General features: G+C 43.0%; 1 protein-coding gene across 2 annotated transcripts in view; it reads right to left on the reverse strand.

Annotated features, from left to right (window-relative positions):
* The window catches only part of NUBPL (nucleotide binding protein like), a 286,398-nt gene that overhangs the window by 176,770 nt on the left and 88,858 nt on the right, over positions 1 to 20,770 (reverse strand). For both annotated transcript variants that reach the window (XM_019518913.1, XM_019518914.1), the window contains exons 5-6: positions 4,401 to 4,440; positions 4,206 to 4,296 (exon numbers count right to left, since the gene is read on the reverse strand). In XM_019518913.1, coding sequence (XP_019374458.1) covers positions 4,206 to 4,296; positions 4,401 to 4,440 — 131 coding nt within the window. The remainder of the gene's footprint in view (positions 1 to 4,205; positions 4,297 to 4,400; positions 4,441 to 20,770) is intronic.

Consider the following 20,770-nt stretch of genomic DNA (forward strand, 5'->3'; position numbering starts at 1 on the left):
AGGTGCTTCCATTGTAACTCAAAAAGTTAAAAATCTAAGTTTAAGAGCACAGACAAAAAATGTGTACAGACAGAGAGAGGGGAAAGCAGTCAGGAAACAATGAGGTAATACTAATCAAAACAACAGGCTAAAGGTCACAGAACCAAGTATCTAATGATCTTACTGATTACTGGATTATCTAAATATAATGCCCTAGTAAGACATCATTTTACAAGTTCGTATAAATAATTTACATATTATTATTTCTAAATGGGAGTGTTATATAGACATATAGGCTCAAGGACAAGAAAACAGTTCTCTTTCCTCCCTAGTCTGATAAGAATATATAAATATACTGGTTCCCAACACATTATGTATTTTTCTTATTGTTTATGTATTATTATTGTTTCTTTTCTTTTTTTCAGGTGCAGTAATGATATATAATTCAGGCCCTGCTACATGTTTCACTTAAGGCAAGATTAACCAATCAATTGTGTTTTAAATTGTAACCTGGCCACACAATCAATCAACTAATGGTGTGATAAAACAAGAAATAAGCCACAAAATCATTCTACAAAAAATGCATAATAACTTGGTGGCTGATTCCTTTCAGACTGTGAATTGAATATGTGACCAGGTAAGTCCCTATCAGGATTTCAGGGATAGATCTGAAACATGGAAGATGCCAAATTTTAGCCAGTTTGGGATTTAAACATCATTGCCAAACAACAAGAAAGATTTCTACACCTCCCTGCCAGTCTGCCATCGAACACCACCAGGGAAGGAATCCTGCCTTATCTGCACATCAAAGAGCAACTCACAAAGACACTCTCACAGACCCAGAGGAACATACTTCTACCTTCAGCTTCCTCTGTGCAAAAATGAAGTTTATTTTCTAGCTATGGGAACTTTCTACCATCTTTAATTTTCCCTGAGCCTGAGGAAGGGCGTGTGTGTCCGAAAGCATGCAGAAAAAGATAATTTTTTTGCAATTTATTTAGTCTAATAAAATGCATCACCTCTGAACCAAGAGTTCTAGAGTTTTGCATTTCTTTGAGAATGCAGGGAGCACTAGTTAAAAAATGCATCTAAATGACGCAAAGTTAGATGCCAGAATGAGTAAATTGGCTTGATATTCTATAAACTGGTGTTAAACAAGAGCACGCAATATTGTCTTCTTATGTAAAACCTATGAACCTTCCCTATTTGATGCAATAAAATGCAAGAACAGTCTTGCAACTAGCAGACATAAATATCTTTAAAATTTTACTTAATATTTTATCTTTTTGTCACAGTAGCTGGGAAATCCTTAAACTCAATATATTATGTTATAAATGTAGACTAAGAGTGTAATTTAATTTTTTTTATACATAGCTGAAAAAGGAAGAAAAGGAGCAATTTCTTGAGAACCTGCTTTAAAATGAGTGATTACTAAAAGGTTAAGTGTGAATATAAACAACCAGAAAGAGTTTATTCTTCCGCAAAGAACTGAAATTAGAAATAAAAACTAATCCTTTCAAACATCAGATAATGGTTCAGACTGACCAGTTGCAGGTTAGGAAAATATAGGGCTCAAAGGCAGACATTTGAGAGCTCTTAAACATCACAATATTATCCAATGTATGATGGAACACCACTATTTTAATAATATTATAGGATGCTGGGTTCCTCTATAATTTAGATGCCCCTGGCCATGGCTGTATTAGCCCTGCAGTTAATCCACCCTTGAGACTTGACTGGTAATTATCTGAGTTGGGAGATTTATACCTCTTTAAACACGCTAAAATAGCATGTGTCAAATCACAGAATTTATTAGTCGTTTACTAAAAACCAGCTGCGTGTTAGAATCTACTGGTGCTTCCTGTGATCTATGAGTTTCTTTCTTCCTGGAAGGAAAGTCAACAATTTCATTTTATGCAGGATTATGAAGAGACTAGTCTACCCTCATAAGCAAATTCTTGGTTGGGAAGGGGAACTAGCTGTTAAACCTCCCTTATTCAGAAGTGAATTCCATTGTCAGGGAAATCACTAATGCCCCCAGTGTCAAGGGATTCTGCCTCATTCCTGCTGCAGGATCTGCTGGAGTGTAACTGCTTCGTTGGTTGCTAGGTAACGACCAACTCATTATATGTCATTATCAGCACCCTTGAAAAAGGAAATTGGCATCTGCTTCCCATTTGGGGATACCAGTGATTGAAGTAATAGCACTGGAGCAACTGCCAAAAACCCCTTGGTCTCCCAGAGCTTGGTATGTGAATACAGCAGGTGCCGACTTCAAAATCCATCTTTGAAGTTTTAGGTTCTGTAGCTTTTGTGATCCTGACTAAATGTAGCAGACAAAGGCAATAGGGTGGCCTATCCCAGCTACTGGCACTGATAAACCTCATTTTTAAATGCCAAGAATGGAGAAAATATCCTCCCCCTAAATTCTGGCAAACACGTGGCTTATCTGATTGGGGCAAAATTTATCACAAAGAGCTACTGTGAAGCCTGTACTAGAAACAGAGAAGATATCAACAGTACTAGGATGGAAACAGATTGAAAAAAAAAGCTTCTCCTCTTAGCCAGGGTGTGAAAGATTTGAAGAAACTTACCAAGGTCATATAGGACTCTAGCAATATCCTTCAATAAATCTCTGCAATGTTTGGTAACTGTAAGCAATTTGGTCAATATACCAAAGACTAAATATCTAACTTTAATGCATTTAAACTGTTTCTCTCATTAGCACTTCACAGTTTCTTTTGCAATAAGAAGAGAAAATAAAAGTCTGTCAAGGAATAAAAAAACCCCACAAAACGAGAAAAAAGAAATCCACCCAGATACCATACGTCAAACGCAGCAAATTTATTAATGTAATATCTTCACTGCACAAAGATGGTATCTGCTAATTTTCATAATGTCTTCACATGTCGACAACCATCAAAGTATCCACAGCACTAGCTGAATACAAGCACATGAAGTAATTCCTCAAGACATGCATAGGTCCTTTTATAATCAGATCTCTATACCCATTTAAGTCAAATTTGAAAACAGCAAAAATTTTAACAAAATAAAAGCCATGGGGAAAAAGGGGGCAGGGAAGGGGCATTGAAGAGTGGAGATAATCACTTTAAGCTTATGCAGCCCACTAGAATGGCCATGTTTGAGGAGCATACCATAGTACAGGGATGGCCAACCTGTAGCACAAGTACCCCAAGTGGCACAGACAACCTTTGTGTGTGACACATGGCAGATTAGGGAGGGAAAGGGTAGCACAGCAGCAGACAAGAGAGGGAGCAGAAAGCAGAGCAGCAGATGGGCAAGGATCCAACAGCAGGGAGCAGAAAACATATCAAGAAGGGAGTATAAGGGCAGAAAGCAAAAAGTAGAGCAGCAGATTAGGCAGGGGAAGGGGAGTGGAGTGGCATTCTGGGAGGACCTGGAGCTTAATTTGTGGCACTCCTCCCAAAAAGGTTGGCTCCTACTGCTGTAGTACAACAAGGATTACTTTCCCTCTTACCTTACCCTTAGACTCAAATCTCTTATTCTCAACAAAGTTGAAAACCAAATGTAGTTAAGTAGAACTTAGCTGTTTTTAAGTTCTTCAGTAAATAAATACAAGGTACAGGAACAGATGTGAATGGAATACCCAGAAGGATTTTAATCACTACAAATAAAGCTTCAGCTTCTGACATCCATCTGGGGAAATTGTGAGTAGGTTCACTGACATCAGTGATAGAAACTAGGAACATCCTTAACCACTATGCTCAGTTAGGACCATTAGCAACGCTGTTCCTGAACTTGAACATTTGTTCATGTGTCCATTTCCATATTTGTAATACTCAATTTATGTACAACCATTAGAATTTGTGTATTTACACTTTTAACTGACCACTAAAGGTTAGATGTTCAAAGGGCAGGTAGGCACACGATTCTTATCATGTTTCATGTCTGGTTCTTGGAAAGTTTTCCTTTTCATGACCAACCATATTAAGAAAATAACCTACTACCAGGTAAAACTCATATCTGGTTTTGCTCAGAAGACTGAAAACAACACCATAAAAACAATGCAAAAGAGTGAATAACAGAAAACATATCTAACACCTGGAAGAAACATACAACACATATTCAAAGACTGTTCTTTAAGGACATTTATTTCAATAACTGCTTAACTGGAAACTCAAATTACAATATAAGTATTTTGATTTTTTTTTTTATGTGAAGCAAACAACAATTTAAGTTCTTACCTGCCTCAACAGTTTCTCTATCGCAGACATGACCATGAGTCCCCTCCAAACAACTGGCACAGTTTCTTCTACCAAGAAACCCATAGACATGCTGAAATGGTAAAGAAAACATTTAACTTTCAAACATGATCCTAAAGGGAATTATCCTAAGTACATCTGTAAAGTAGCTTGATTTAAAATAAAACATATGCTTACCATTCAATTCCATAATTCTTAAGAGGCCTCATTAAATTTTCTAAAACAGAAACAAAAAGTTATTTAAAAAAAAAAGGCAGTTGTTCTATGAACACACTCCTATACATATCCTTTGAGATGCAGGTTTTTACACACACCAGCAATGGGTTCCCCCTTTTTTCACCCTCTCCAATACTCTTACCTTTCTATATTTTCAAAGCAACAATCTGCATGGTTGTGGGTTCTCAACCGTATACTTTTTTCAAACTATAGCAATTTACTGGCACAATTCACCATCTGTTGGTCAGACTTCGCATATATTCACATTTGATTTTGAGTGCTATTGATAAACCTCTGAATAAACATAACAGCTTTGAAGGGGGAGAGGGAGCTATTGCTCAGGAACACACATCAGATAAGTTGTTACAATGTAACCGCTACATTTGCTTGATCCAACAGCTGTTCATTTAGGCTGCCTGGACATGTTAGAGGTATTGTGCAATTAACTTGTTAATTGAGTAATTACCTTAAAACCAGCTACATGTGCAAAATAGCTATCATGCCATAAAAAGCTGCAACCAGCTATAAAGTTAGACCTCAAAAATGTGTACTAACTTTATAGCTGGTTACTATCAAGCTTTAATTTGCATATGTAGCAGGGTTTCCCCCTGCAGCTGGGGGGCCCATCAGCTGACAGGGCTCCCAACTGCAGGGGTGCAACATGCCCAGCCAGGGCTAGGAGTCCTGCATCTGGGTCAGCTGCAGCAGCTGCCAACTCTGGGTCACAGCAGCATGGTGACCCAAAGTCCTGCAACTGTGGATACGGGTGCCTGGATCCAGCTGGGTCCCAGCAGCCAGGGGATATGGCTGCCCCAGGACTACATGAAACTCTCTGGGACCTAGTGAATGTGGCAGCCATGATCCCCCAAGACCTGGGAGTTTCACATACCCCTGGGACTAGGAGATCGCAGCAGTCACAATTCCCCAGCCCCAGGGGTTTCACACACCCACGAGCCTGAGAGATCATGGCAGCCATTGTCCCCCAGTCCCATGGATTTCATGTACCCCTAAGCTTGGGAGATTGTGGCTGCCACATCCCGCAGGCCCAGGGGTTTCATGTAGCCCCGAGTCTGGGAGATCATGGCTGCCACAATCTTCCAACCCCAGGAGCTTCACAGACCCCAAGCTTGGGAGATAACAGTTGCCACGATCCCCCGCCTCAGGGGTGGGGTCCTTCCCCGCCTCAGACCTCTCAACTGAAGGAGCTCCCCTAGGATTGGACTCCCCCTACACCAGCAATAAGGCATAGTGGAATCTAATGCATGATCCCATAATCACACCTACTGCCATGAACATGTAGCACAGCAAGAGGTGCTATTGTGTGAACCATACATTACATCCTGTCGCACCTTTACCTGCATGCATAGAGGGGGCCTGAGTTAAACCGCTGCTCTTGAAACAGCACCATGTAGAAGGAATAATTAAATTATAACAGTACACATCTGTATCTTCTGATATTAGAGCAATCATTATATGACCCATCCATATTCTTAAATCCCCTCCCAAAGGAATACAAGCCCTTGATTCGCCCTCCTCCACCAACAAAAAATTGTCTGTGTAGCTGCTGAGCTGCCTGTAACAGAACAAAGAGTTCTCCAGCAACAATTTCACAATAACACCGTACCCAAAAGTGACAGTGACTTGAAGTCCACCCTCTCTAAAAACCTCTGTCTTGGGAATGATTCACTCCCTCTTAGCCAAAGCTGTGTGAGCAGGCACATGTGACTACACAGAAATCTACTGCTAAAACTCCAGCTAAACTTTGCTGCTTCTTGGATCTCCTTTGGATGTGGGGGAAAAGAAAGAGGCGTAGAACTCCCAAAGGAACAGAGATGTTTACTTGGACTTTGCGGAGGAGATGCAAAAATTCAAGTCAGACAACAATGCTGTTCACTCCAATGCCAAGGGAAAGAAAACTGCAATAATTCTACCAAAAGAAAAAAAAGAGGGGGCTGAAAATTAGGGGCTACAGCTACTGTACAAAAACCAATGCCAATCTGAGCTCAGACACAACCAACAGCCCACAGAGTGATGGTGAGCACACAATGAAGTCCAAAGGAAAGCAAGTCAGAACTGGAAAAAGTGACAAAGAGATCACTGAGCAAAGGGACAGGGAAGATGCAGAGCCTCCATCTAGGAATGAGCTTTTTGAGACATAACCAAAAATCTAGAGAAAGAACCCCTCAAAGAGCAGGAAGGAGGCTCAGCTAGATATAATTTAATGCACACTGCACATCCCCTCAACCCTTCCCTCCCTCTCTAAAAATAGTGGTCAACATATCCAAGTGGGGAACAAAGGAATTTTGTCTTAAAAGTAGCTGCTTTATTTTAAAAGCATGCACTGGCAATAATTGACAACAAATGAAAGAAAAACTATTTTAAGTGACCATAAAGCATTCCCAAATCTGAATTTTAGCAAAAGCTTTGATACATTCAAACTAAAACCTTTTGCAGGAAGATAAAATACTTTAAAAACACAACGCAAATAAATTCAATACATTCAAAACTAAAAACTAAACACAAATTACCAGTCAATCATTCAAATTCAATATTTTGAAAATACGAAAGAATGCTTGAAAGAAATCTCTAACTGGGCATTCAAATTACATGATTTTGCAGAAATATTGTCATATGCCTGTCAGATGCAAGTTTTTCTAGTCAAAATATTTTGGTTTTCAATTCAAAAGCACAAGTACAAATCAAATTACTTGCAAGTTGTGCTTGGATACAGAAAAGAGGTAGAAATAGTTGCGGACACATGAAGATTGATTTGGGCTGACTCTCAGAACTAGCTGGAGATAACCACTCTTTTCCAATAACTGATCTTCTGTTTTAGTTTGACCTGGATATCATTAGTGTCCTCTGGCACTGATTTCACTGAAATTTTCAAGCAAGTGGTTTTTGATTGTTGCCAGCACATTTCTAGGAAGTGCCGCTTTGTTTCTCCCACTGTAACAAGACACGCTGCTCTGCAATGAGCATCTCTGTGAAGAACACAGCAACATCTGAGTCTGGGCAAACTCAAACTATTCAACTTATTTTCACGGGCCTTTTTCACTCTCAGAAGCAAAATATCCATAATAGCCATATACCAGTGTTTGTAATACATTTAGTAGTCTTTACTAAAGTACCTCCAGAGTCGAGGGTTTCAAGTGTAACTCCATGTATTGACCACGATACATACCAATGTATGCAGAGGGCTACTTCCTCCATCCTGCTGAAAACCTAACCATGATAAAGAAGGAGACAAGCAAGGACATGAACTCAAACTATTTAAGGGTTCTGAGTCCAGAAATGATGGAGGGGGGAACACAGTCTGGAAGAAAGACAGAAGGCTGACAGATGCACTGAAAAGTGCACAATCATGCAGCCTCCCAGGCACCACATTTATGCTTGCAAGGTTTACGGAGCAAAATATCCAGTTTACATCCCTACCAGCCACTAACTGTGGACAACTCTTTTTCTGAAGCCTAGAGGCATATATCACCCTTCCCTCTCCAGATACCAGCTTGCCTATAACATATCATTTCCACCGTCCCTCAGTGGGCAAGATAATAGCTGAGTACAAATGCACACAAATATATGCAACCTGCAATGCAGCTTAAAGCAGCCAACACCTTGCGTACTTTCTTCAGAAACATGATTATTTATTGCTGAAATGTTCTATTTTGTGAAAACTGGGATTTACTTCTCTTGTTTTAGCTACTGTTAAAGTATATTCCTAAGGCTTCACCACAGCCATAAAGTGTCTCAGTGTGCTCTAGTAATTAATTTCCCTTGTGCCAAACTGCTCAAAAGCAACAGTCATTTTGCTTCTTCCTTCATACTGCCATCAGCCTCACAAAGAGTATGTAAAACACAACAAGCAACAGCAACAAGAATATTTGACATACTGAGATCCAGGCTAGCCATAAAACACCTCTACTTTCCCTTTAGTAGGGAATGCACACAGCTTTCTCATGCTGCACCTGCTCTGTTGTCGCCCAGGTACCCAATGTTATGCATGGCTTAGAATCATGAACTGGGAAAACAAAAGATAAGCTGGGTTTCTGGGAATCACATCTGGCACTGCAAACCCACCCCAACATGCACATTTCTGGTTCACAAAAAATTTCTGGTGCTACTTTTCAAAAAATCCAGTATCCCTAAAGTTGAAGACACTGGGGCATCTTCCCTGAGAACACATGGATAATGTCAATGAAATGTCCTTGGTGAATAACCAGCACTTTCATATTTACAGAAAAGTACTGTGATTCTACTAACGCACTCAGAAGCAGAGGGGATAGCACCGGTATGGATATGCTATGTATCATCTCGCCGCATTTACAGAAGCCCAGTGCATTGAGTTCCTCCAATTTTTCACCCAGAAGACCAATCCTGTATAGCAGGACATGTTCAACAGACTTGCACCCCAAGATGATGACTACCCACTGACTGATGATAATCAGTTTGCAAGTTTACAGAGTATGAGTGCCACCAGTTTCTCTATTATCAAAGCATCTCTCCTCTCTGAACTAGAGGGCTAGGCCAAGTTCACCCTATATCTGCATGTTAAAAAGTACAGCTGCTAAGAGCCTAGATTTGTTTTCTGATCCAAGCATAGAGCACTAGGATCATTTCACAGGTAAACACTGCTACTCTACGATAAGCAGTGAATGCCTGCAACATCTGGCATCCTTCATTCACCAATTATATCATTCATTATGCCTCAGTTGGCTTATTGCAAACTGTTTCTACTGTTGCACATCAGGCTGCAGTGGTAGTTGTAGCTCCAAAAATGCCTTAGTCATACCATCATAGGGTAGGATGGGACCTCAAGGGTCATCTACTCTAACTCTCTACCAAATGCTGAATGTTGTATTTGTATACCATCCAAAACAAGTGCTTACCAAGTCTCTTAAAACTGACAAAGAAGGCAGTTGCTATTTTAGCAACATGGTGAGGGCCCTGGAAAGTTAAGACAGCCCTGTTATCTCAGCGTCTCTACTGATGATACCAAGGCAGAAGAAAGACTAAAAACTAGTTTAAAGAAGAGATTACACTGTTCTTTGTTTCATACAGTCAGTTTTTTTAAACACTGCAAAAAGAGACTATCACAGGATGGAACAGAAAGAAAAAATGGGAAAAATCTCAACTCAACAGCTCCTGGAGAGGAGTGCTGAAATATTACGATATACTGTAAAAATTCTCCATGAAACAGTACACCACACAGGAGTGTGGAAAACACTGGGAGTGTCTATACACATGGCAGGGGGAGGGCACTTTAACTAGAGCGGCTCTCAGAGCTCTCATCTCCGCTCTAATTAACGTGCCTCCAGCATCATGTGTATTCAATGTCCCACACTTCAAGATGGCAGTGGAGGCACTTTAACTAAAGCTTATTCAATGAGTTTTAGTTAAAGCACACCCATTACCATTTTGAAAGACAGGTGCTGAATACACGTGATGTGGAGGCTTTTGCAGCACACTAATTAGCATGCTCCAGCAGACTTGCAGTAGACTCGATTAATCAAGTCTGCTCCAATAGCACATGTCAGAGCAGAGGTATGTATAGGTGCCCTAGGATGCCTAACTAGTACCACACATTTTGCTGATTTAACCGGCATTGTAAGGGTGCTGCTCTAGAAAAGGCAACCAAATGTGTACTTTCTCTAGTGAATAATAAACTACTTTAGGTCTACTTGTGTGATGGACTACTTTTGTTGTGAAATTTCTTTGTTGTGATATTTCTAAGGCTCGCAACCTTGACATGGTGGAGAGATTTGTGCGCTACCAGTGACCTCTAGAGTGATGCTGTCTGGAATTCTGTACTCCTGGTAAAGTCACTCATGGTGGTAAGGTCAAGAGCAGTGTTACCAAACAGTAATCCAAAAATAAAAATTAAAGTTCTCAAAGGTAGACCAAACAGATGAAAAAAAGAATACTTAACCATGGCTACAAAGGCAGATGAAGGCTGCAGCTGAATAGAAACTGGTCGTAGAGGTTTTCCTTGCCATCAGATTAAGGTTACCTTCAAACAAAGTACGGTGTAGCTGTTCATGTGCAAAGGCATCCCCATTTAAAAGAAGACATGTGCAGTAGGGGTGTGCAAAACAGGCTGTATTTGATTCGGATTTGGCCCAAATCAGGGACAGTGATTTGATTAATTGATTGATCCAGATCATTGTCCCCAGTTCAATTCGGCTGAATCCGAATCTGAAGAATATTTTTTTCTACCTACCTCAAGGTACCAGCCGCAGCTCATGAACGCTGCAATGCTGGGGTGGATGGAGCATCCCACAGGAGCGCGAGGGAAGCAGGGGGAGCGCAGGGGAGGGACATATGCTCAGCAGTGAACCCAGAAGTGGACCAGAAGTACTGGTCCACTTCCGGGTCTGCCACTGAGTACACTGAGGGGCCCCCCTGGCTTGGCGATTCGCCATGGGGGGGATCCCAGGTGCCTCCCCAGACCCAGGAAGCACCAGTTGATGAGCTGGGGGGGTGCGGGGAGCCCTCCAACACACTCCCCAGCACACCTGGAAGTGGACCGGAAGTGATTCTGGTCCACTTTTAGGTCTACTGCCAAGTGTGCTGGGGAGCCCCACAGCACTCCTGTGGGATGCTCCATCTGTCCCACCATCATAGCATTCACGAGCTACCTGGTACCTTGAGGTACATAGAAAAAAACTTTTAAAGCTGTGTCTATATCCAAATTGCCAAATCTTCCGAATCTCTCCAAATCAATTTGGAGGGTTCCGATTTGATTCACAGAGATTAAAGGGTCTCCTAATTTAATTTGGATACGGAGATTCGGCCATCGAATAGAGCCGAATCTCTGCTGCATCGAATCAGGGACCAAAGCTTCGCACAGCCCTAATGTGTAGGAGTCTTCCTTCAATAGTAAGTCCTACAGTAGTTGGTGACAACAGCAAGTAACAGACCTAACAGGAAGCAATAATTGTATGCTGGTCGTTTTGCACTTGGAACTGAGACAGATGTGCAACTGAAGCGAAGGACAGCACTTACGACCGCAGAACTTGACCAATTTGATATCAACTCTGCTGCACTTAATGAAACCAGACATGCAGGAGAGGGGCAGACTACAGGGCACGGTGGAAGCTACTCCTTTTGGGGTTTTTTGGAAAGGAAAAGCCAAACAAGACATACATATCCACAGCACTAGTTTTGTTATCAAGCCCAAGATTGTTACGCAGATGCCAGAATGTCTAGTTGTCATCAAGAGGTGTTTCATGATCCTTAATCTTCAACCGACCAAGAGACAACATGAAACAGTCATCAGTGAAAGGCATCCATGAGGCATGCAAAGAATCTGTAGGCTTCTCCACAAAGAAATATCAGGACTGGTTCAATAAGCATGATAGGGCTCTGGAACAGTAATGTCTATGGAAAATTTGCCATATCAATTAGAAGGACAGAAGAATAAATGCCAACTCAAGCAATCATCACCAGTATTGAAGTCATGTCTATACAGGATCAGCTCCATTGGACAAGACAAAAGAGGATGGCTGACAACTAGGTCCCAAAACAGGTCCTATACTCCCAACTCACCAATGGTCACGGCTCTAGAGGTAGGCAAAAGGAGAGATTCAAGAACACCTTGAAGGTCAAGCTGAAGAAGTGAAATATTAACATCAATTCCTGGGAGACTCAAGCACTGAATCATCACCAATGGTGTTGTGATACACAACAAGCCACTGAATATTTCCAGCAAACTTGCCTCACACTACTGAGGCAAATAAATAAGATGCAAAGAAAAAGAACTGTGACCTGATGTGACCAGGGATCTACTCCTTCTCCTTGGAACTATTTGCCATGTCTGGTGTTGAACATGCAGATCTTGGATGGGTCTCCTCAGTTATCTAGGGGAACGCTGATAACCTCCCTATTTACTAGAAGACTATCATCTTCCTTTCAGGGGACTGCCATCATCATCACCACCAACAACAATTTCTCTGTTGACTGTGTTCACATTGTTGTTGTGATGTTATGTAATTCAATTTACCTCCTTGGCCTGTACATGGAAAAGAATGGGTTAAGTGCCACGGTTGGCTATCTGGAAGGGAAGAGATTAGATGGGTGTTTAGCATCAGCACAGCCTTGAATGGCTTTGTTGACATACCAACAAAGGTGAGATAACAGGAGAAACACATGACAAAGGGAGAGCTGGCTGGAAGCAAGCAGCCTGGCTGCTCCTGGCTACAGGAGTCAGGTGACTGAAACAGGATGAGCATCTCTGGGGTGCTCAGGGCTGTATGGGCCAGACTGGGGGCAAAGGGACTGATTAACCTCTTTGGATGAGACATAGAACCTCTTACCAGTTGGCCTTTGCTCCAGTAAATGCCTTTATTGAAGACTGCTATGCCACTTTGAACTGTGGGTTGAGCTGCATCATCTCAAGAGAAAGTGAAGTCCCTCTCTCAGCAGACATGGATACTCACTTCTGGAGTCAGGGAAGGTGAGAAATGAAAAGGGCAAGGGTCTTAGAGTGGAAAAGATCTTGGGCTCAAGCTCCTTGCTCAAGAGGTGAAGCCTGGACTGACTTCAAAGGGTATTCTCAGAGAAGAGACAAGGCTGCAGCAGTCCTGATCAAACACCCCATGGCCTGGAGGACACTCCATGACAATTTGTTAAAAATATGTTTTTGCCTTAAGGCCTGGAGACTTCATCTCTACTAATTCAGAAAAAAAAAAGGTCTTGAGCTCTAAACACCAGATATCCAACATGTGTATACACACCACACATTACATTACATTAATTACACAGAAACATACATACCCAATATAACCATCATAGATCACATAGTATACATAGACTCATAGAAAATCAGGGTTGGAAGTGACCTCAGGAGGTCATCTAGTCCAATCCTCTGCTCAAAGCAGGACCATCTGCCTCTAGATCTCCCCAGCCAAGGTTTTGTTTAGCCGAATTTTAACACCTCCAGGAATGGAGATTCCACAACTCTCAGGGTAGCCTGTTCCATTGCTTTACTACCCTCCCTGTGAGAAAATTTTCCTAATACCTAACCTAAACTTCTGTTGCTGCAACTTGAGACCATTGCTCCTTGTTCTGTCATCTGTCACCACTGAGAACAGTTTAGCTCCAGCTTCTTTGGAACCCTCCTTCAGGTAATTTAAGCCTGCTATTAAATCCCACCTTATCCTTCTCTTCTCCAAACTAAATAAGCCTAATTCCCTTAGCCTCTCCTCAGAAGTCATAAGCCTCAGCCCCCTAACCATTTTCATGGCCCTCCACTAGACTCTCTCCAACCTGTCCACAGCCTTTCTGTAGTGGGGGACCCAAAACTGAACACAGTACTCAAGATGTAGCCTCACCAGTGCTGAATAAAGGGGAAGAATCACTTCCCTTGATCTGCTGGCAACAGTCCTACCAATGCAGCCCATTATGCCACTGGCCTTCTTCATAACAAGGGCACACTATTCACTTATATTCAGCTTACTGTCCACTGTAACCCCCAAGTCCTTTTCTGAAGAACTGCTGCTTAGCCATTTGGTACCCAAGCTGTAGTGGTGCATGCAACTGTTCCATCCTAAGTGCAGAACTTGGCACTTGTCCTTATTAAACCTCATGAGATTCTTTTGGTCCAATCTGTCGAGGTCACTCTGAATCTTAGCCCTACCCTCCAGTGTATCTACTACTTCCCCCAGCTTAGTGACATCTGGAAACATGCTGGGGGTACACTACATCCCAAAGTCCAGGTCACTGCTGAAGATATTGAAAAAAAACTTGCCCCAAAACCAACCCCTGGGGCACTCCACTTGATACCGACTGCTAACCAGACATTGAGCCATTGATTAATACACTTTGAGCCCGATGCTCCAGCCAGTTTTCTATCCACTTTACAGTCCATTCATCCAACCCATACTTCCTTAGCTTGCTTGCAAGAATGCTGTGGGAGACCATATGAAAAGCCCTACTGAAGTCAAGGTATATCACAGGGATCAGCAACCCCCAGTACACATGCCAATTAGTGGCACATGGAGACATTTTCCCCAACATGCCAGGTGGTGTGTGTGGAAATTGTTTAAAAAATATATATTTTTCAGGTACTGCTCTAGGCTCCCCAAGCAGGCACAGGTGCCAGTGCTGCAGCAAGCACCACAGGCAGAGTCAGGAGGACACAGGCAAGGATGCTGTCTGCATTCTGCTGACCCTACCCCTATTCCCAGGCTGCACCCTCCAGCCCAGCCTGGGCCCCAGTGGGTGGGCAAGCCCTTGGCCCAGGCAGGCAGATGCCCTGCCACACCCAGGCACAGGCAGCATCAGAGCGCTGATCCCTGGGGCCAGGCGGTCAGGGCAGGTGCCAGGTGACGCAGGGGAAGGCACAAGAGGCAGGTCAGCCCTGCCAGACCCTTAGGAAGGCAGGGGCTGAGTGGGAAGCATCTAGACAGACAGACTGGATGGGAAGCATCTAGACAGACTCTTGGGGTGAGGAAGCGGGTGGGGGGGACAGGTTTGCTGACTGCTTATGGTGGGTAAGTGATTGTACCTGTAACAGCAGACCCCTGTCAATTGCTGGGTGGTGATGGGGAAATAGAGCCATTGCACAATGGGCACTTAACAGAACAGAATGACTGTTAATTCCATGCTCAGTGTGAAGTGAATTAGCCCATTAACTGTTAATTGTGTGTTCCCCACCCCAACCTCCCCACCCACTGCATACCTGAAGCCAGCCCTACCCTGCAGGTTGCCACCTGCATGCGCATTTCTATATAATTTCTGACAATACAAGGTATTGAGTGGTTGGAAAAGCCAGAGAGTTCTTTTGTTGGGGGAGAGTTCTTGCATGGGGGGGGAATATGGGGGGTCAGAGCACCCAGCCCCCTAGGAACCACAAGTCCCCCAGCCCAGTCCAGACAGCCCCTCAGCACATGGCAACTCCTCCATCCCAACTCCCTGGCACAATCCAGATCTTTCTGCCCCTCTAGAGCAATTCTGGGGAACCTCTGGGCACTGACCCCTGGCAAGTTGTATGGTCTAGGTACTCTACTACCCCCTGGTGGCATTTTGGCAGCATTGCAATTCCTAAAAGGTGAGGGTTTTACTTAGAACCCTTAGCAGTGTATGTGTGGACACTTCTTTCTAGGAACAATTGTGAACTGGTTCCCAATCAGTGACATTCTTGCAAAGGTTCAAGTGTTATGCCTGTCTGCATCCTGAGGGGAGCTAAGCTCTGCAACAGATTATCTAAAAAGGGGTTGTGGAATCTCTGGATATGGACAGGCCTAACACTTGAACCGACCCCAAAATGTCACTGATTGGGAACCAGTTCATACTTATCCTAGTTTAGAGGTGTCTACACATGCACTGCCAAAGGCTCTTTTAGGCATTACTACTATTAAACTACCACCAGGGGGAGGCAACGAATACACCAGCCCAGCAAGTGTGTCCAGGATTGTCTGAACAGGGGAGAAAGACCCTGATTGACTGAACACCAAGGAAGAGAAAGAAGATGTTAATTACTTACAACTGCCACTTGTTGATCCCCCTTCTCACTAACACTGAGTCTAGTAAAGACCATTGGTGCACTTCACCAAAATCTGCATGGTGATACCCTGACCAAGGGTCCCCAGGTGCTAGGTGGCAGGCAAAGAGGGGGTAAGGTGCTGCTTAGACCCCCTGCTTCTGGTTCCAAGGGTGCTGGGTGCTCTGGGGGACTGCTTAAGGTCTCTACCTCAACTGCCAGGAGTGGAATAAAATTGACAAATGGGTTGGAGAAAAGCGTTGCTTAAATGCTACAGAGACTCTGGGCAGCCCCCAAGGGATGCAGAAGCAGGGGTACCCCTCTACCTACTTATCTCCTAACCCAAATCAGACTGGGATTCCCTGAAGCCTGGTCATATGCCACCAATGGAATGAAACTAACAAACAGGTATTGCGGGAGAGGTGGGGGGAAAATGTTGTTAAAAAACTGCAGACAACAGACAGTCCCACAGAGCGCCCGTTACACTGGGAGCCCAGAAGCATGCCTGGCCTGACCACCCTCCCCCAACCCAACTCAGCCTGGGACAACAGAGACTGAGTTAAGTGCAGGCAACATAGGTTGGGACAGTAGAGTTCTGGCTGCATATCAAAATAGCTAGTTGCTGTGCTGGAGTTAGGGAGTTAGTGGAGAGTAGTACAATGTGGGATGCCTAGAGCAGCGTTTCTCAACCTGTGGGTCACAATCCAAAAGTGGGTCACAAGAATATACAAAAGGGTCGTGAACAAACTTTAAAAATAGATCAGACTTTAAAAATTTATTATCCTTTGAAAGAGAAAAGTTTGGGAAATTGTGACTTTTCCCTTGCAGGCAATCAGAGTTCCAGTTTGTAAGGGGCTGCTGGGGGCCCCTATACCCCACACACACCTCCCCCATACCACACACTCATCCCGTGCCCCACACACTGGTGAGATGGGGGCCAGCAGGTTGGGAATGAGGGGCACTGGGTCAGGACTGGCCATTGTTGTTTACAAATGGGTCCTGATACAAAAAAGTTGAGAACCACTGGCATGGAGGACTGACCACACAGTAGTCAGAAAAAAAAACCCTCAGTGTCCGCACAAAACACTGAACCAGTTCAAGGAGGACAATTTCAAAATAAAATAATACCCAATTATCAAGGTATGTTTTTCAATGTTGCAGGAGGTTTAAACCATTCTAAATTGGCTTGTACATGTGGACACATTGGCGACATGTAGGGGACGCATGCGGGTGCACATGCACCCCCTGAGATTGGCGGTGAACCTCCTGCGACACTGCCAGCGGTGTTGGTGGCATGTGCAGGTGGTAGCCAATTGCCAGTTGGCACTCACCACCACCACAGCCACCTGCAGGAGCTCCCCACTCGGAGCCACCACGTCCCCGCTGCCGACACCACCGCCACCGCCTGTGGGCAGTCGCCATGCTCCCCCAGCCTCCAGGGGCACATGTTGTTCATGTGTGAACACGTGGTTTAAATGTCATTTAAAACTAAGTGTTCTGTCTGTCCCTACTCTCTGTCAATGAAAATTTTTAAGTACAATTAGACAAACATTTGTCTGGTTTAGATAGGAATTAACCTGTCCTGAACATGGGGTTGGATTAAACAACCTCCCACATAACCTCTATGATTACATGATTTTTTTATTCTATTCATAACTAAAAGCACTCCTAATAGATTGACTATAGATATTTGAACCATTTTGTTGCTTTCCTAAAGGTAAATAGCATTTTTTTCCAAACTCCTTAGTATATTTATTAGGGGAAAAACTCAACATGACTCAAAAAAGCAGTGAAAATTGTTACATCACTGCCATCACCACCCACATCTCTGAACAATATTTTAACGGCTTAAAACTTACACAAAATGATTATAAATCACATATACTAATTACTCTATCACAGCATTTTAAAAAATAAAAATCCAGCAGTAACTCCCGTGTATACATTCAAGACAAATATAGTAGGCTACTGTTTATCCAAAGTTTATGCAGACACTTATGAATCCAATGCACTGTGAACAAGGGCCTTCTGGCACAGTTCATCATTAGCTGTGGTTATCACAACATAGACCATTCTTTTCTACCTCCTCACATCTCAGTAATGTGTCATCACCTGAAACAGAAAAGATCTGCTACAAGACAAAGTACATTGCCACCATGGCATTCCAAGAAGGAAAGAAAGAATGACACACGGCACCCTGCATAACAGAACCCAGATCTTTTGTATCAGGATCGTTCACCTCCCACTTAATTCACAGTGGGTTGCCGAATTAAGAACAGGATGCTCAGATGATTGTTGCAGCTTTCACTTCAAAGGCACTGCTTCTCCACTCCACTGGAGCTCATCAGTGGTCCCAGGCAGACAAGTGACAAGCTTTGAAATACAAGTTTCAGCAACCAAGTTGGAGCACTTCAGCAGTCGTGTGCAGATATCTGCTGGGGCTACATGCATCTCAGCTTAATTCACAAACCGTTATGCTCACAGGGATGTAAGGAACTGAACCTTACGAGGAATTTGTGTTCTACTCTACTATATATTCTATTATATTCATGCAAACCAAGCATATGAGAGATGAACTGAGCTAATATACTTTATAAATATGACAATTTGGAACAGATTAGAAGCCCTGCCATTTGTAAAATCTTCAGTAAATCAGCATCATGACCTCTTGCATTTCTTTTTGTCTCAGACCAACACAGCTACCAAATACATTCCTGAAACATAAAAGATGTCAAATTTTAGCTGACTTTGGATTTAAAACTTAATTGCTGAACAACAAGAAAGATTTCTACACCTCCCTGCTGGTCTGCCATCTGACACCACCAAGGAAGGAATCCTGCCTTATCTGCACATCAAAGAGCAACTCACACTCTCATAGACCCAGAGGAACAAACTTTCACCTTCAGCTTCCTCTGTGCAAAAATGAAGTATATTTTCTACCTATGGGGACTTTTTACCATCTTTAATTTTCCCTGAGGCTGAGGAAGGGCATGTGTGCAGACCTAGACAGGCTAGCAAGTTGGGCAGATCAGAATCTGATGAAGTTCAACATCAAGAAATATAAAGTGCTCCGCCTCGGGAACAGTAACCCCCTACACACCTACAGACTTGGTGGCACCAAACTGACTAGCGCAATAAATGAAAAGGACCTGGGCAAAATAACAGACCACAGTATGAATATGAGCCGGCAGTGTGAAGCTATAGCCAGTAGGGCAAACAATGCATCTCCAGCAAAACCAAGGTGATTCTTCCGCTCTACTCAGCACTGGTGAGACCACAGCTGGAGTACTGTGTCCAGTTCTGGGCACTTTAACAAGGACATGGACAAGCTTGAGAGAGAGAGAGCCACCTGTATGATCAGTCTTACACGGCAAGCCATATGAGGAAAGGCTGAGGGATCTGGGACTCAGCCTGAAGAAAACAAGGCTGAGAAACAGCAGCTTACCACTACACTAGGGGCATACATCAAGAGCTCGGTGAGCAACTGTTCACCAGGGCAGCCGAGGGGAAAACTAGGAATAATGGCCACAAACTCCTAGAAGACTGATTCAGGCTCAACATTAGGAAAAACTGCTTAATAGTCAGGGTGTCCAGATTGTGGAATAAGCTCCCTCCAGAGTGGTGCAATGACCTACCCTGGAAATCTTCAAGAGAAGACTAGACATTCACCTTGCTGCAGTCACCTGATCGTCAGTTATCTTTCCTGCTTGGTGCAGGGGGCTGAGCCCAATGATCTTCCAAGGTGCCTTCTGGCCTTACAATCTATGAATCTATGAAAATTTGCAGAAAAAGATAATTTTTTTTTGAGATTTCTTAGTTGGTCTAATAAAAAAAAATCATCTCTGAACCAAAGAGTTTTGCATTTCATCATGACCTCTAGCATACATGAGTTTGTACTGTAGTCTGCCCCAACAATCTTATTTTAAAATTCTAGTTTATACAACACTGAACTTTAAGTATAATGAACAGTAATTCTCATGTGGCTGTTGCTATGAAGGACTGTGAAGAACATGCTTGCTGCTTGCCTAGCCCATAAAAGATTCTCCAGTTATTTTTCTGAGACTGCCATTCTGTCATGGTCCATCACTGTGTTTTGGGGGCCGAGTCAAAGATCTGAAAGCTTCAAACTATATGAGCTGGAACAGAAAGAGTTCAAAAAACTGAAGATAACAGATGGGTGGCTGTGACAGATAACAGGAGATTAAATATCTTGAGACAAATATAGGACAAAAAAAGAAAAGGAACAACATATAGTGACAACTAAGAGAACAGAAGAAAGAGTGGGGAAGAAACAGAAAAAAGGGGGGGCAATAGAAAGAAAATCAGAAACAAAATTAAAATCACCATATAAATGATAAAGACAATGAGGGAAAGCTGCACGGTGAACTGCAACTAATGCTCCAAGGCATAATACAGGAAGAGACAGGTGTCAATCTGTGGGAGAGATCAGGAATGCGGCGTTCAAAAGAAGTTAATTAACCTGTCAAAAATTTTAAAAATATAATATTCATTTTTGTTGCTTTTACCAAAAGGCCAAAATACTCTATGGGAAGTCATTTTGACTTCAAATCTGATTTTGCCCTGTGTTATAAATGTATATAGTAGACTTGCCTCAAAAGGTACTAAAATACATATTTTAAACTCAAACAGTTCTGGTCAGGGAGGCTGAAAGGTCCTATATTAAAAAGCTATTTAGCCACCAGATAGCACATATATATACTCTGTAGCCCAGAAAAGGGGACGATTGACTGCTGTAAGGAGGGATGCAGCCAGCAAGAAGGGAGCAGAGAAGGCTCCAGCTGTCAAGGCAGGGCCCAGCTGGACAAGGGGGGGGGGGGGGGGAGCGGGG

Source organism: Gavialis gangeticus, unplaced genomic scaffold (assembly GCF_001723915.1).
Source record: "Gavialis gangeticus isolate Ggan-Ray unplaced genomic scaffold, GavGan_comp1, whole genome shotgun sequence".
NCBI classification, from domain to species: Eukaryota; Metazoa; Chordata; order Crocodylia; family Gavialidae; genus Gavialis; species Gavialis gangeticus.